Source organism: Chionomys nivalis, chromosome 5 (assembly GCF_950005125.1).
Source record: "Chionomys nivalis chromosome 5, mChiNiv1.1, whole genome shotgun sequence".
Classification (NCBI taxonomy): Eukaryota; Metazoa; Chordata; class Mammalia; order Rodentia; family Cricetidae; genus Chionomys; species Chionomys nivalis.
In genome coordinates, this window is record NC_080090.1 from 67371838 (window position 1) to 67389691 (window position 17854).

A 17854-nucleotide genomic window follows, 5' to 3' on the forward strand; every position below is an offset into this window, starting at 1 on the left:
CTACATAGTAAGTTACAGTCCAGCCTAGGCTACAGCACGAGGTCCTAGACATCTATAACAAGCACTTTGTAGATCCATATTCATTTAGTCGGTTAGTTTTGCAATACTGGATCTTGAACCAAAGGTATCGCTCAAACTAGGCAAGTAGTCTACCACTAAGCTATATCCCCAGTCACTTCATCAGATCACAAGACGGGCTAGGGTAGTCACCTCATCAGATCACGGGATGCACTAAGGGTGGTCACCTCATCACATTACGGGATGGGCTAGGGGTGGTCACCACATCAGATCACAGGATGGGCTAGGGGTGGTCACCTCATCAGATCACGGGATGGGCTAGGGGTGGTCACCACATCAGATCACGGGATGGGCTAGGGGTGGTCACCACATCAGATCACGGGATGGGCTAGGGGTGGTCACCACATCAGATCACGGGATGGGCTAGGGGTGGTCACCTCATCAGATCACAGGATGGGCTAGGGGTGGACCTTGTCAGATCCCAGGATAGGCTGGGGTGGACTTTATCAGATCCCAAGATAGGCTAGGGGTGGTCACCTCATCGGATCACAGGATGGGCTGGGGTGGATGAAGATCTAAAGTACAGTGTTCACCTTGGATGTGCACAGCTTCCCATGAACAAAGCATGGCAGTGCACACCTACAATCCCAGAACTTGCATGGTGGAGGCAGGAAGACCAGAAGTTCAGTGTCATCCTCAGCAGCTTTGTAGAGACCACCCTCGGTTACAAGTGACTATTCTCAAGAAGAAAGAGAAAAGAATCCATAGCCCTTTCTTCCAATAGCCTGACTGCCCTGAAACTGACGCTCACTGTATAGATCAGGCCAGCCTCGAACTCAGAGATCCGCCTGCCTCTGCCTCCTGAGTGCTGGGATTAAAGGCGTGCGCCACGTCCGCCAGGCTGGACACAGTCTCACTATGTATCCCACCCTGGCTGGCCTGGAAATGTAGACCAGGCTAACCTCAACCTCACAGAGACTGCCTGCTTTTGCCTCCTGAATGCTAGGGTTAAAGGTGTGCACCACCATGCCCAGGCTGTTGCTATGCAGCCCAGACTGGCCCCAGAATCACCTTGCCTCTGCCTTCAGAGTGCTGGGAATGGGAATATAGTCATGTGCCAAAAGGCCAGCTCAAGACAGTAATTGACAGTCTCTGTTGCTGTGTGGATTGATAAAGTAAGTGTTTGTTGTTCCGAAGTTCGTGCAGAAGAGCTGCTTGATGGGATTCAGGAGAAGATCCCCAGCTTTCAAGGACTGAAGTTCAGTGACACGGATCTCTTAGACTTTGGGCAGTGCGTGGATCAGAATCAGCAGCGACAGTTTGCTTTGCTGTTTGGGGTAGATGAGGTAAGTTATCCCCTGGGCATATCCCAGCTTCACGGTGATCCATTTTAGCTGTTTATGATATGACAGCTCTTCTTGTTTCAAAAAAAACAAGTCTTTTTGTCTCTTTTTCCTCAGCAATTGCTGAGTGGTCTGATCATGGGGGCAAATGGAGCCGTAGGCAGGTAAGCACGGCGTGCCCTTTCCCAGTGAGTACAGATTTAAAGTCACTCATCACTGGAGTGCATGGGCTTCTTGCATATTCGTCCTCTCTCATTTCCATGCCATTCATTGGAAAGAAGCTGGGTAATTTGCTCGACTGGTGCAATTTAACTCAGTCATGGGAAGATGGACCCTAACTGAAAAGGAGTGGCATTCTCTGCTCCTCTTCCTCTCTCCCCTCCCCTCTGCTCACTCTGGCTTTCCTCTCAAATGCTAATGAAATGATCCTCAAGCTTTAATAGGGAGGGAGGGAGGGAGGGGGGAGGGGGAGGGAGGGGGGAGGGAGGGAGGGAGGGAGGAGCATGGAGTAGTGACACAAACCTATAATCCAACAGTGAGAGGTAGAGGCAGGAGGATTAGGATTTCAAGGTCATCCTCAACTACCGGGAAAGTTTTTAAAAGAGTCTGAACTACTTGAGACTCTGCCTCAATACTGACAGCAAAACCAGAAGCACTTTAGTAGTGGTCACTAACAGGTTCCTCCCCACACAACCCCATCCAGAAACTTGACAGGGGTCACCTCATCCATCACAAGATGGGCAAGCCAGATCAAGCCAAATTGAAAAAGTAGAACAGTTTTATTTGAGCAAAGCAACTCCTGGGCAGGTTCTCTACTCCCAGAGACCCAGGCCTGAAAAGCCGTGTCCACAAACAAAAGCAGGGAAACTTTATAGGTTGTAGGTGAGGAGTGATAACCCGTCCACCACAGGCTGGGTTTGTGCCCATGTGTGATCAAAAGCTGAGCGTTTGAGGTGGGGGACTTATTGGATGGCTAGAAACTTCAGGGGAGGAAGCTGCAGTCACCGCCAAGAATGCAGAACTGGGCTTTTTGGCACCTTTCTTGTGTTCAGAGGCTCTCTGAGCAGGCAGGGTTTGGAGAGAGAGAGACAGGAATGGGGCAAGCTGGAGGTTCCAACTACACAGTCACATATAATGATCCATGCTTTTAATGCCAACATTCAAAGAACTGAGGTAGGAGGATAGCCATGATTTTGAGGTTATGATACCTGATAGACTCTGTTTCAGAGAGAGCAAGAGAAGGAAAAAGAGACAAGCAATTGCCGGCTGCTCTTGCAAATCTCACCTCTGCAGGCTCCTACAAGCACATGATATACATAAACTCATAAGACAAAACACATACACATAAAAATAATAGTTTTTTATTTTTTATATATTTTTATTTTTCCATTCAAAAATTTCCACTTCCTCCCCTCCTCCCATTCCCCTCCTGTTCCCCCACTCACCCTCTTTCCTCTCCCTCCAGTCTTAAGAGATAGCAGGGTACCCTACCCTGTGGGAAGTCCAAGACCCTGCCCCCTCTATCCAGGCCTAGGAAGCTGTGCATCCAAATAGACTAGGGTCCCAAAAGCCAGTACATGCAGTAGAAACAAGTCCTAGTGCCTTTATCAATGGCTTCTCAGTCAGCCCCCATTGTCAGCCACATTCAGAGAGTCCGGTTTGATCACATGCTCGTTCAGTCCCAGTCCAGCTGGATTTGGTGAGCTCCCATTAGAACAAGCACACTGTCTTAGTGGGTGGACCAACCCCTCGCAGTCCTGACTTCCTTGCTCATCTTCTCCCTCCTTCTGTTCTTCAGCTGGACCTTGGGAGCTCAGTCCAGTACTCTGATGTGGGACCTCCTGGTACAGGAGCAGGGCCTCTTGCTGGCCCAGGACCCCTCTGGATGGACCTCCTGGTACAGGAGCCAAAATAATAGTTTTTAATCTTAAAAAGGAAAGCTGTGTTATGTGATAGTATCCATTGTAGTCAGGTGAAGCAGGTGAGCATGTGAACAGAAGGGGCCCAGGGACCCCATCTTTGCAGGGCCTCCTGTTAGCTCTGTAGACCCCGATGGTCAGTATCTCAAAGCTAGAGTATCAGAAGCTTAGTTACAAATGACAGAAATCCATTCAAACTAGCCCCTGTTTTAAAAAAAAAAAAAAAGGCCAGGCAGTGGTGGCACACTCCTTTAATCCCAGCACTAGAGAGGCAGGCGGATCTCTGTGAGTTCGAGGCCCACCTGGTCTACAAGAGCTAGTTTCAGGACAGGCTCCAAAGCTACAGGGAAACCCTGTCTCAAAAAAAAAAAAAAAAAAAAGTAAATTGTTACAAAATTCTGACAAATCGCATACCGCTTCACAGGGATAAATATAGCCAGACCCTAGCCCACCAAAGCCAGAAACCACAAAGCTCTGAACAGCTCCAAAAAGCCACCCTTTCCAAGGGTCCCCTGGAGATGCTCACCTCAACATCTTCCGCATGCCTTTGTTTCTCTTCTCAGGTTTCATTAGCGTTGTCTGACCTAGTCTAGGATCCAAGGTCCAGCCCGCCATGGCCAGGAAACCACGATCGTGTGTCCCAGTGTCTGCTCAGCACGTTAGGCAGTGCAGTCAGCAAAGCCACTCTGCTTGCCGACTTCACTTGAGAATGCTGCAGGTCCAGCGACCTGTTTGCTCTGGCTGAGAGTCTCTTTCCTCGGGAGCAGCTAAGGCACCGTGCACAATGTGTCTTGGTATGCCTGCCTTTGACAAGCCCTGTTGACTTGATGCCTTTTTAAACATTGATGATCAAACCCAGCGCCTCGCGAATGCTATGCACACCTGTAATACTACACTACACCCCAGCCCAACTTGAATAATCTTTTTTATCGTGTTTTGTATTTGAGACATGGTCTCATATAGCCCAGACTGACCTCAGACTCACTAGGTAGCCAGAGATGACTTTGAATTCCTCATCCTCCTGCTCCACCTCCCAAGTGTCTAGTACCTGCTGTACATCCCAGGCTGGCCTCAAACTCAAAGAGGTCCTCCTGCCTCCGCCTCCTGAATGCTGATATCGTGGGCATGTGTAATCGTGCACGGCCAGCATATGGCTTTTAGTTCTTACCTCAGGGGCTGCTTTTGAGCCCCAGTTGTCTATCTCTGAGCCTGTGTGTGCTTCAGGCAGTCTCTCCCAGCTAAAGCATGCCACCAGCCTTTTACTCCCCAATTTTAAAACTTTGTTCCTTTCCTTTTCCGTGCGGCCTTTCTCTGTCTCCTCTGTTGGCCCTGCTTTGTGTTGCTGCAGAACTCAGAACTGAAGACAATTGGATTCTCCAATCCACTGGCCCTACAGACTAGTAGGGGCCCTCACTATGTTTTCCTTTGTTTTGATTTTTTTTTCTCCAAGACAAGATCTCATGTAGCTCAAGTTCATACTCACTATATAGCTAGAGGTGGCCTTTAACTCCTAATCCTCCTGTCTCCACCGACCTAGTCCCCCATTTGGGGACTAGGTCAGGTCCTTACTATGCTGCCCAGGTTGGCTGGCCTGGCATTCTTTTATGGAGTGAGGGGTGACTAAACCTTGGCCCATGTATGTGTGAGATGAGCCTCTACCCACTGAGCCCATCCGCAATCCCTATCTCTTTCCTTTTAAGCATCAGGTAAAAATGGTTTGGATCTTTCCCACTGAATGATTAAGCTTGGAATATTTCCTGTTGTCTTGCCAGTACCTATAACTACCTGGGAAAAAAGACAAACCAGATGCTGGAGGCTTTTGAACAGAAAGACTTCACTTCAGCCCTCAATTACCAGGTACCCTGTCCTACCCTCACTTGTCTGCACAGAGTAGTTACACGGAGAAACCCTGTCTCAAACAACAAAATTCAAAAAGGAACCTGCCCCATCCTCCCTGTCCTCCTATCTAAGGAGATACAAGGCCCATATGGGACAGGGTCTTCTCTTCTTCCTACAAAGAATCTTATTTTTATTTTATCATCAAAGTATGTTTTGTTGTAAAATAATAGTCATAGATTTTTGTTAAAGTGAGTACATGCCATCCTCAATTTTGTTGTTTTTTTTTTTTTCAAGACAGGGTTTCTCTGCATAGCTTTGGATCCTGTCCTGAAACTCACTCTGTAGACCAATCTGGCCTCAAACTCACAGAAATCCACCTGCTTCTACCTACCAAGTACTGTGATTAAAGGTGTGCACCACCACCACCTGGCCATTCTTAATTTTTTAAATTAATTTACTTTTATTTCTTGTGCATTGATGTTTTGGTTGCATATATGTCTGTCAAATCTCCTGGAACTAGAGTAACAAACAGTTGTGAGCCACTATGTGGGTGCTGGGAATTGAACCTGGGTCCTCTGGAAGAGCAGTCATTGCTCTTAATTTTTGTTATCATTAGCCGAGCGGTGGTGGCGCACGCCTTTAATCCCAGCACTCGGGAGGCAGAGGCAGGCGGATCTCTGTGAGTTCAAGACCAGACTAGTTCCAGCACAGGCTCCAAAACCACAGAGAAACCTGTCTCGAAAAACCAAAAAAAAAAAAAAAAAAAAAAAAAAATTTTTTTTGTTATTATTGTTTTGTCTGAGGGACAGGGTCTCACACTCTGGCCCAGGCTAGCCAGGAACTCATGGCAGGTCTCCTGCCTCAGCTTTTCCTGTATTGATGTTTGTCAGGAGTACAGTAAAGAACTACCAACATGGCAACTGGCTTCATTAGGGGAAGGTTTGGTTTTTCTTGTGGGTAAGAAAGAAGGGTCCAGAGCAGGGAGAGAAGAGGCAGACTGGACATGGCCAGGGCTAGGGAAGTGGGAGAGCAGTGGGAATGGCGAGAGGGATGAGAAAGAGAGAGGATAAAAAGTAGCAAGGGGGGATGGGGCGGACAAATCATTCGGATTATAGGGACGAATAGCTGCCGGGGAAGCACTCCTTTTGGGATTAGTAAACCTCTCTTGCAAGTGCTGGTTTTTAATCTGACTACCAGAAATCCTATAGTCCAGCTTGAGCTCATTTCTAGACTGCAGAGGGCTGGGAGACCTAACAGCTGCAAAGATAGATGTATATGCCTACCTGTCTTCTTGAAGAAGTCCCTCCTGAGTCACCAAAGAATAGGAGAAAGGTTGAAGGGGAGAACCAAAACGGGGAAGGGTAATCAGTGTACACCCCGAAGTGTGCTGAGAATGGGAACCACCCACCAGGCAGGAAGCAAACTGATGCCGCAAAGCACGGCGCTGGCCTTGAGGAGTGTGTGTGTCTGTGTGCACACGTGTTGTGTTGGAGGACAAGTTTTCAGAATCGGTCCCCGTATTGTTTGTGAGTTCCAGGGATTTAACTCCTGAGAAGCATCCTTTAAAGGTAAAACTCTAGGAAGTTAAGATGGCTTCGCTAGAAACAAAACTCCATAGTTTTCTGGTTTTTACATGTATTTACCTGTATGCACATGCACACACATGTGGAGCTCAGAGGACAGCTTGGGGAAGTTGAGTTTCTCCTGTCATAGCCTGAGCAGATCGTGTTGATCTCATTGACTTCTTTCTCCTATTCTGATAGACCTACAGAAAACTAAGGTGGCTGGACTTCATAGAGGTTCCGTCATTTGACTTCTGAACTGTGTAAATGGCTTTCACGGCATGGCGATACTGACTGCGGACTTCTCTGTTCTCTTCTAGTTTTGTATCCAGAGATTTATCAACCATGTGATCAAACTCGGTGAGTACCCTTGCTGCTCTCTGCCTCGCTGCTGACTGAAAGCAATAGTGCTTACTTACCAAGCCAGGGTTGGTAAGAGGGACAGTCATCTATCAGGCATGGGTCAGAGGGGTCACAGCCAGAACTGAGACTGTGACGAGATTATTGCAAGCAATCAGGCTTTTTTTTTTTTTTAAAGATTTATTTATTATGTATACAGCATTCTGTCTGCATGGATGTCTGCAGGTCAGAAGAGGGCATCAGACTTCATTACAGATGGTTGTGAGCCACCATGTGGTTGCTGGGAATTGAACTCAGGACCTTTGGAACAGCAGCCAGTGCTCTTAAACCTCTGAGCCATCTCTCCAGCCCCGCAATCAGGCTTTTTATACCATTATCAGAAACAGAACATAATGGTGGTTACCAGGAAGAATACAATTGTAGTTGCCAGGATACCACGTCGTTTAAGAGCTATACAGGGTGTACTAGATTAATATCTAAGACTAATTGTTCTGTCAAGACTCTATATGCTTCGCTGACTTCTAGAGAAGCAGAGAGAGATAAACAGGCAGCCTCAGTGCTCCACTGCCTGAGGGAATGTCTCAAGTTCTAAGGAACTGAAAGGCACACAGGGCCCCAGGAGCCACACAGACTCTAACATGAAAAACCTCTGATACATGTCTGTCAAGGCATCTAGACCAGGCCAACTCCATGATTCCCAGAGGCTGACCAGGTATAAAAGATGGATTTCCACTACTCCCTATGAGTGTTCAACCAGCATACCTACAGTGCTCAGTCACGGCCCTGGCAGTCAGGAGCAACTGAATAACATGACCACACACACACCATTTTCTATTCTTTCTTCCTTATAGCATCAGCCCTCCCTCCCATTATTTGCCTCTACTCATTAAAATTCTGCTACTGAGCTATGGCTGATTTCATCCTAAGTACTTGGAGGAAGGCAATCTGAGTATAGATCCTACGGACTGGCGAATGACTGACAGTTCCCCCGCGTTTGTGAAATGTAAAATGAGTTTATTAACGCAAGTAAATTTAAACGGATGGGGGTTTGGATGACAAAGGGAAGTTAGGAGGAAACAGAGTCTGGGCAGAGGAACCTCTGCGAGGTGTCTTAACTTACTGCAGCCAAGGACAGGCGCTGCCGTTCACGCCACTTCTGCAAGAGATGCCTTTGGGGCAGCTGGACGTGGGTCAAGGCCAGTGCTCAGTGTGTTCTTGGCCAACCTCCCACTTCCCTTTCAGAGCCTTTCTGCCTTGCTTGCAACTCTCTCCTCTGCCCAGCACCTGCTGTCTGCCTGGTCGCATTTGCACAGTCTCAGCTAGCCTTCTCCATCCTGCCGAGACAGTGTTTCCCTTTGCTTTCACACTCAGGTTACGCTGTCCAGTAACGCTGTCATAGTGGGGTACCTCTAGTTTTGTTGAATATCATTATTATTCCTTTGCCCTAACCAATACTTTCCACAAAGATTGTGATTTTAATACAATAATTACTTGTTTCTAGAGTACATTAAGATAGAAAATTAGGGGCCTGGAGAGATGGCTCAGAGGTTAAGAACACTGGCTGTTCTTCCAGAGGTCCTGAGTTCAATTTCCAGCAACTGCATGGTGGCTCACAACCATCTGTAATGAGATCTGGTGCCCTTTTCTGGCGGGCAGGCATCCATCCTGGCGGACAGGTAGAATACTGTATGCATAATAAATAAATCATTAAAAAAATTTAAAAAGATAAAAAATTAACTGGTAAAGAAGGCATAGTAGTACATGTCTGTAATTCCAGAACTCGGGTAGTGAAGGCAGGAGGACCAACATCAAGGTCATTCTTATTAAGGCCACCTGGACTATAGTCTGCCAAAATAAATAAATGAAATATAAAATAAAATACCTATAGTCGAGTATAGTAGCACATGTGTGTAATACCAGCCCCAAAGAATTGGCGGCAAGAGGATTTCCACAAGTTCCAGGCCAGCTGGTCCACATGATTCAGGACACAACCAGGGATATATAGCTAGACCCTATCTCTGGGAGGATTTTAGGGGCTGGAGAGATGGTTCAGTAGTTAAGAGCACTGGCTGTCCTTTCAAAGTGCAATTTCCAAGTACCCACAAGGTGACTCACAACCATGCTAACTCCAGTTCCAGGGGACCTGGCACACTCTTCTGACCCCCACAGGCACCAGGCACTCCTGTGGTACAAAATCAAATATGCAGGCAAAACACCCATATGCATAGAATAAAATCTAAATTTTGAAAAAGGTGGGGGGGAGTTAAAAGGATGGAGTGCTCTGTGAGTTCGAGACCAGCCTGGTCTACAAGAGCTAGTTCCAGGACAGGCTCCAAAGCTACAGAGAAACCCTGTCTCGAAAAACCAAAAAAAAAAAAAAAAAAAAAAAAAAAAAGGATGGAGTGATTGATGGCTCACTGCTTAAGAACATTCCTTGTAGCCGGGTGGTGGTGGTGCACGCCTTTAATCCCAGCACTCGGGAGGCAGAGGCAGGCGGATCTCTGTGAGTTCGAGGCCAGCCTGGTCTAGAAGAGCTAGTTCCAGGATAGGAACCAAAAAAGCTATGAAGAAACCCTGTCTTGAAAATAAAAAAAATAAAAAAAAAATAAAAAAAACAAAACAAAAAAAAAAAAAAAGAAAATAAAAAAAATAAAGAACATTCCTTGTGCCAGGCAGTGGTGGCACACGCCTTTAATCCCAGCACTCAGGAGGCAGAAACAGGCGGATCTCTGTGAGTTTGAGGCCAGCCTGGTCTACAGAGCAAGTTCCAGGACTGGCTCCATAGCTACTGAGAAACCCTGTCTCGACAAACCAAAAAATAAAAAATAAATAAAGTTAGATTAAAAACTAGAAGAGAGCTGGGCGGCGGTAGCACCTTTAATCCCAGCACTCAGGAGGCAGAGGCGGGTGGAACTCAGTGAGTTTGAGACCAGCCTGGTCTACAGAGTGAGTTCCAGGACAGCCAGGAGTGTCTCACAGAAAAACCCTGCCATGAAAAACAAAAACAACAAACAAAACAAAACAAAAGCTAAAAAAGAGAAAGAGAACAGTGGACACATTCCTATATTCTCAACAGCACTTGAGGAACTGAGGCAGGAGGATTGTTGTAGATTAAGGCTAACATATATATATATATATATATATATATATATATATATATATATATACCAAATGTCAAGCCAGTAAAAACTGAATAGCAAGACCCCGACTCAAAGCAAAAACAAGATGATACATACATTTTTTAACATTTTTTGCTTTATTTATTTTTTATTTTATTTTATATGTATTTGTGTATGTCTGAGCACATGCTTGTAGATGCCTGAGGAGGCCAGAAAATTATGTCAAATTCCCCAGAGCTGGATTACCAGTCTGGATGTGTGAGCCCCATAACCTCGGTGCTGAGAACTGAACTGGTCCTCTGCGAGAGCAGTACATGCTCTTAACCGCTGAGCCCACTCCTCTCCTGCCCACATATACGTATATAGTCAACAGCAGACCTTCTGATTATTGGGGTGATAGATACAGACACTGTTATGTACCTTTTGACTATTGGGGTGATAGGTATAGACACCATTACCAGTTTATGCAGTACTAGGCATTACACCTATGGCTTCATGCATGCCAGACAAGCACGCTACCAAATGAGCTACATCCCCAGCCTGTATTTAGTATTTCTACTTTCCTTTGAAAAGATGTGCCTGTTCCTTTTCTCCGAATCTTTCCCATGATGTGTGACTTCTCATACTTTTTCCTCATAAAATCCTTCTGAATTTCCTGTCTTCTCAGGATGTTAATTGTGTCACCTGCACCTTTGCTGGCTCTTCTGCTAATCCTTCTCATTGCTTTGTAACATCGCACTCCAAATTCCTTCAGATACCAGGGTCCTCTGAGGAAGCAGCTGTTCCCACACTGCCAGGTGCCTCTGTGAGTGGATTTCCGTTTGCTCCTGCTAGAACTCTTTAGTCCCACTAGCTCTAGTGTTTTAGTCTGGAGCCTAAAACACTGAGTGATGCAAACTCGGATTGAGACTTCACTTGTGGCCAAGGCCAGGGTATCAGGATGTCCCGTTGTCTGTGTGTCTATAGATATGTATGTGTGAGAGTGAGTATTGCCAATGTCAGGTGTCTTCCTCCACTCTTTCTTTCTTTCTTTCTTTCTTTCTTTCTTTCTTCTCTCTTTCTTTCTTTCTTTCTTTCTTTCTTTCTTTCTTTCTTTCTTTCTTTCTTTCTTTCTTTCTTTCTCTGAGACAGCATTTCTCTATGTATTCCTGGCTGTCCTAGAACTCACTCAATAGACCAGGGTGCCCTCAAATTCAGAGATCCGTCTGCCTCTGCCACCCAGTACTAGGATTAAGGGTGTGCACCACTACTGCCCCATTGATTTCTCTTTCTTTAGAAAGCCAACCTTCAGGGCTGGAGAGATGACTCAGCAGTTAAAAGCACTGGCTGTCCTTCCAGAGGTTCTGAGTTCAGTTCCCAACAACCACATGGTTGCTCACGACCATCTGTAATGAGATCTGGCATCCTCCTCTGGCCTGCAGGCACACATGCAGGTAGAACACTATATAAATCTTTAAAAAATGGAAGGAAGGAAGGAAGGAAGGAAGGAAGGAAGGAAGGAAGGAAGGAAGGAAGAGAGAAAGAGAGGGCTGGAGAGGTGGCTCAGAGGTTAAAAGAATTGACTGCTGTTCCGGAGGTCCTGAGTTCAATTACCAGCAACCACATGATGGCTCACACCATAATCTATAATGAGATCTGGTGCCCAGAACATTATATACATAATAAATAAATTAAAAAAAAAGAAATAGAGGGAGAGAAAGCCAACCTTCTGACAAAAAAGCAAACTATAAAATAGATGAGGAAATAAATGAGTGAATGAATAAAATAAAAAGAAAAAAGAGAAAGCACAAGGAACACGCACACACAGAACCTATAGAAAGAAACACAGCATTCGAAACTGTAATATACAAGCCAAAGACTGGGAAGACCAAAAAATACCCAAACAAAGCAATATAAGACAAAAAAATTCTACAAAATGACCATTGATTTGTTTTGTGTTGGCCATCTACTGACTGCTGGGCTGTGGACTACCCTTGAGTTTAGCATATGTACCCAGCGAGGTTCTGTTGGACAGAACCAATGTCCACTTCCCCTCTCAGCACCACCTGACTTAAACCTACGCTGGCCTCTATGGAGGGTGAGGACACGGGTCAAAGAATCCCAGGCTAACCCCAAAATATTCCAATTATATTTTCTTTGTTATAAGGGACAAACTCACCAAACAGGAATGCTTTTTTTTCTTTTTTTTCTTTTTTTTTTTTTTTGGTTTTTTGAGACAGGGTTTCTCTGTGATTTTGGAGCCTGTCCTGGAACTAGCTCTTGTAGACCAGGCTGGTCTCGAACTCACAGAGATCCGCCTGCCTCTGCCTCCCAAGTGCTGGGATTAAAGGCGTGCGCCACCACCGCCGGCACGAAATGGGAATGCGAGAGAAGTCCAACCTCAGCTGTGTAGTATGGGAACCAGAGAGAGAAAACCCTGAGCTGGCTGGCAGTTTTCTCTGAGTACCCATAAGGTCACGCCCTCATCTGGTCCAACCTCTTTTTTTTTTTTTTTAAAGATTTATTTATTTATTATGTTTACAGTATTGTGTCTGCCTGCAGACCAGAAGAGGGAACCAGATCTCATTACAGATGGCTGTGAGCCACCATGTGGTTGCTGGGAATTGAACTCAGGACCTTTGGAAGAGCAGGCAGTGCTCTTAACCACTGAGCCATCTCTCCAGCCCCCTCTGGTCCAACCTCTTAAAGATCATTGGCTGACAGTTCCCCCGTCAGGCCTCTGCATGCTGCCACAGTCTCTGAGTTCATAAGTGCATCAGTTCCACTATGTCCGGAGAACCCTGCTTCCTCGACATCACCCATCCCTTCTGTCTCTTGGGATTGTTCCTCCTCCTCTTCCCCATAGTTCTCTGAGCCCTGAGTGGAGGGCTATGATGAAGACATCCCATTTAGGACTGACAGTTCTCCACTTTTATTTGTTGAGACACAGTCTGAATGCTATTGATTTAGCTCACTTGCTGGCCCATGAGCTTCAGGAATCATCTACCTTAAACTCTTTTTTTTAAGTCAGCTTTATTATTTATTTTAAATTTATTCTTATGTCTATTTTATGTGTAAGAGTGTTCTGCTACATATATGTCTGTGTATCACATGTGTCTGGTACCCCAGGAGGCCAGAAGTGGGTGTTGGCTCTTCTGGAGTTATGAACAGTTGTGAGCTGCCATGTGAGTGCTGGAAATTGAACCCAGGTCTTCTGAAAGAGCAGCCAATGCTCTTAACCACTGAGCCAACTCTTTACCTACGCACCCACCTTGAACTCTTGGCCCTCACGCTCCGCTCCACGTCCTAAATGCTGGGATTATCAAAGTGTTTGTTCCACCGCGCCTGGCTCCCTCAAGGTTGATTTTGACTCTGTAGGTTTTGTGTTTGTTTGGGGTTGTTTGTTTGTTTTCATTTGATTTATTTATTTCAAGTATTAGTGTGGACTTACATAGCCCCATATGTGGAGGTCAGAGGCCAACTTGAGGGAATCAGTCCTCTCCTCCACCATGTGGGTCCTGGGGATTGAACCTGGGTGACTTGGCCGCTTCTGCCTTTATGTGCTGAGCCAATACTGCAGGCTCCAACCTTGACTCTGTATTGTTTTATTTAGTTTGTTTGTTTACTTACTGTAATTCAGGAATTTGAACCCAGGGGCTCTCATATACTAAGCAAACATTCTACCGTAGAGCTACACTCCCAGCCTCTTTTTTGTTTCATAGTTTGTTAATTTGTTAGCACAAGCAAGCAGGATTTATTTTAATATTCATTCATTCCTTTGTATTCGCGCATGCTCATGTCACAGCGTGAGTGTGGAAGTCAGAAGGAAATTTGCAGACGTCCCAGGGATTGAACTTCAGCCCTCAGGTTTGGCTGCAAGTGCCTTGACCGACTGAGCCATCTCATAGGCACAAAAAGGATGATTTCTTTGTCAAAAAGATTGCATTTCATTTTTTAGTTGTATGTTGGGAGTGGCGGGGAAGGGGGGGGCAGGGATGAGTTTGGATTTTTGCATATGAGTGCAGATACCAGAGGCCAGAAGAAGGTATTGGATTTCTAAAGCTGGAGTTACAGGGGTTTCCAAGATACCCTACATTGGTGCTGGGAAGCAAACTGGGACCTTCTGAAAGAACAGGGACTGCTTTTAATTCCTGAGCCCTCTCTCCAGCCCTGAGAGGATGGCACCCGTTCTGCTTTGTCTGCAGAAGACAGGGTCTCAAGCAGCCCAGACTGACCTTGAACTCTTGATTCTCCCTTCTTAGTCTCCCCAGTATTGGAATTAAGGTGTGTGCTACCACGCCCAGCTCAGTCAAACTGACAAGTGTTCTTTTATGTTTACCATTCTCTTATTGTAGTGCTTACTTTGTGGCATATAACCATTAGGGGGCGGGGTTGTGGGAAAGTAGGTGGTACCAGATATGTTTCACTCTTTATTCCCCCCCCCCCCCCCCCCCCCGTCCAGGTTTTGGAGTGTCACAGACCAAAGCCATCATGACACTGGTCTCTGGGATTCCAATGGGCCCACCCCGGCTTCCTCTGCAGAAAGCCACCCAGGAGTTTACTGCTAAGGCTGAGGCCAAGCTGAAGAGCCTGGACTTCCTTCCTTTCCCTGGTATAAAGGAAGGGAACGTGGGAGCCTGCAGCTAGGGCCTGTTAAGTCTGGTTATGTTTACTGAGACTTCACCCATCTTCAATAGTACATTCTCTTCTCAGGGACTTTTTAGATGATTTTGAGCTAATCTTTCTTTTAGCAAATGGAATCCCACACTAATAAATATTTAAATAACAAATGTGGTTGTTTTGTTTATCAAGACAGGGATTCTCTGCAGAGCCCTAGCTGGCCTGGAATGCACTCTGTTGACCAGGCTGATCTTGAACTCAGAGACCTGCCTACCTCTGCCTGCCTCTGCCTCCTAAATTCTGAGATTAAAGGAATGTACCAGTACAGTCACCCAGCCTAAATATCAATTATGAACCTAAAAATGTTTGCATTATAAAATGTTAGACCCTGAATTTCTTGTAAACAACTTGTTTTCCTCTGCTCTGAGCATGAGACCCTAATGGCAGGCTGGTGGGGCTGCAGTTGAAAGATACTGAGAGCTGGGGGCGTGGCCAGAGCCCTATATAAGCTGCCCCTGAGCACAATAAATTGGCATTCTTGGCATTTTTATACCAGAGATGACCCGGGTCCCCGTGTCACTGTCTGTGTGCGTGTGTTTTTAAGTCTTCAGCTTAGATCCCAGCTCACGTACCATCCCATAGTACAGGTGCTACAATAAAGAAGTCATAAGCCATAAGTTATTAATTTCACAAAATAATTGTAGAGAAATATCTGGTTATATAGATGAAATGGGACCAAGTGAAAACTGTAATAATAATTACAATTATTAATTATGTGAATTCATATAATTACTATTATATTGAATACTGTATTAATTATATGATTGATTAATAAATTTCATCTGCCTTTTGGGAGCATTCATTGTCTTAATCTTACTTTAAAGTTTTGTAATTTGAGTATTCTATCTCATTGAATTTTTTTTGTTTGTTTCTTTTGAGACAGGGTCTCATCGCATGGACCAGGCTGGCCTTGAACAGACCAGCTGTTTTCAAATAATTTAACTGGGACTGGAGAGATTGCTCAGTGGTTAAGCGCTTGACATCTCTTCTAGAGGACCCAGGTTCAAATTCCCAGCACCCACATGGCCTCATACCTAATCTGTAACTCCAATTCCAGGGGATCTAGTGCCCTCTTATGTCATGCGTGTACTGTCCCCAGGGCCAAAGATGGGACACCTGGTGTGGGTATTAGGAACCTAACTCAGGTCCTCTGGAAGAACAGCAAGGACTCTTAACTGCTGAACCATCTCTCTAATCCTGGCAATGCTCCCACCCCGCCAAACAGGGTTTCCCTGGCTGGATGTCTTGGACTCTTTGTAGACCAGGCTGATTTCTAACTCAGAGATTCCCCCTGCCTCTGCCTCCTGACTGCTGGGATTAAAGGGGTGTGCCATCCCTGCCACCACCACTGTCTGAATTCTTTTCCCCAGTAATCAAAGAGGGTTTTGTTTTTTTTTTTTTTTTTTTTTTTTTTGGTTTTTCGAGACAGGGTTTCTCTGTAGCTTTGGAGCCTGTCCTGGAACTTGCTCTTGTAGACCAGGCTGGTCTCGAACTCCCAGAGATCCGCCTCCCTCTGCCTCCCAAGTGCTGGGATTAAAGGCGTGCGCCACCACCGCCCGGCAAATAGATTTGTTCTTAATTTAAAGCTGGGACTAGAGAGATGGCTCAGCGCTTGCTGTTCCAGAGGACCCAGATTCCATTCCCAGCACCTACAAGACTACTCACAACTATTGGTAACTGCAGTTCCAGAGGATCTGATGTCCTCTCTGGCCTCCACAGGTAATGGGCACACATGTGATATGCAGACATCCACGCGAAGCATCCAGATGTCTGAAACATTTTTTAATTTAAAAAAAGCAACTTAAAGATAAATGTACTTGCTACTAAGTTTGATGACCTCAGTTCAAGGCCAGAAATTCACATAGTAGGAGAGAACCAACTCCTCAGGTTGTCATCTGACTGCCGCATGCGCCAGATGTGTACTAAACATATGCAAATATATATAAATGTAATCTTTAATTTTTTAAAAGTCAAGTGTGGCAGCTTAAATGAGAATAGCCCCCAGAGGCTCATAGGTTTGAATACTTGGTCCCCAGTGGAGCTGTTGTAGGAAGGATTAGGAGTATGTCTTTGAAAAAGGGCACTTAAATCCCAACTCCTAGGACAGAGAAAGCCTGAAGAAACAAGCTCCACCAGGAGCAGAAGCCAGGAACAAATCCAGCCCTGGGAGCCAATCCAGTCCCAGAACACTGGCAGATCAGGACCGAGCCAGCAACCAGATCCAGAGTCAGCGATCTCCACCAGAACAGGTCCAACTCCAAGCCAGGGACTTCTGCAGAAGAGATCCAGACCAAGATTTACAGAAACAGATCAAAGCCTTCAGCCTAGGCCAAAGTAGGCCTGATACAGCAAACTCCAAGGGCGCAGACCAAAGTACAGGAGCACTGAGCTACCTCCAGGAACAGGAATAACCAACAGGGTAACTAGAACTGTGACACTGACTGCACCACGAGGAACAACCATCTTTGGATTCACTGGCACCTAGAAGATTATTCAACAGAATCTCAGCCCCAACCACACCTACTAGAGGAAAAGATGAGTAGAAAAGGTAAGATCACATGCTACACCACAAAGAGCAACACAATATCGGTAAAACCTAAAGACCCTACAAGAGCAAGACATGAACAACCAAATATGGATGAACCAGAAGAAAATGACCTAAAAAATAACCTCAAGAGAATGTTTGAAATTCTTAAAAATGAAATGAGAAATTACCTTAAAGAAATTGAGGAAAAGACAAACAAAAAATTGGAATATATCAGCAAATCACTTAAAGAAAACCAAGAAAAAGAACTCAGACATATAAAAGAAATCAGGACTTGAAAACTGAGATGGAAAAAATAAAGAAAACACAAGCCAAAGGAATTACAGAAACAGAAATCATGAGAAAAAGATCAGGAACCACAAAAATGAGCAGCAGAATACAAGAGATGGAAGAGAGAATCTCAAGTGCTGAAGATACAATAGAGGAAATAGACTCATCAAAGAAAATGTTAAATCTAACAAAAGCTTAACCCAAAATATCCATGAAATAT

The 17854-nt window shown here is 45.3% G+C and overlaps 1 protein-coding gene across 2 annotated transcripts in view; it reads left to right on the plus strand.

Moving 5' to 3' along the window:
* Positions 1–15605, plus strand: part of Npl (N-acetylneuraminate pyruvate lyase) — a 42579-nt gene extending 26974 nt beyond the window's left edge. For both annotated transcript variants that reach the window (XM_057770041.1, XM_057770040.1), the window contains exons 8-12: positions 1216–1364; positions 1479–1525; positions 5053–5137; positions 7002–7041; positions 14602–15605. In XM_057770041.1, coding sequence (XP_057626024.1) covers positions 1216–1364; positions 1479–1525; positions 5053–5137; positions 7002–7041; positions 14602–14786 — 506 coding nt within the window. In that variant the 3' untranslated portion in view covers positions 14787–15605. The remainder of the gene's footprint in view (positions 1–1215; positions 1365–1478; positions 1526–5052; positions 5138–7001; positions 7042–14601) is intronic.
* The last annotated feature ends 2249 nt before the right edge of the window (positions 15606–17854 follow it).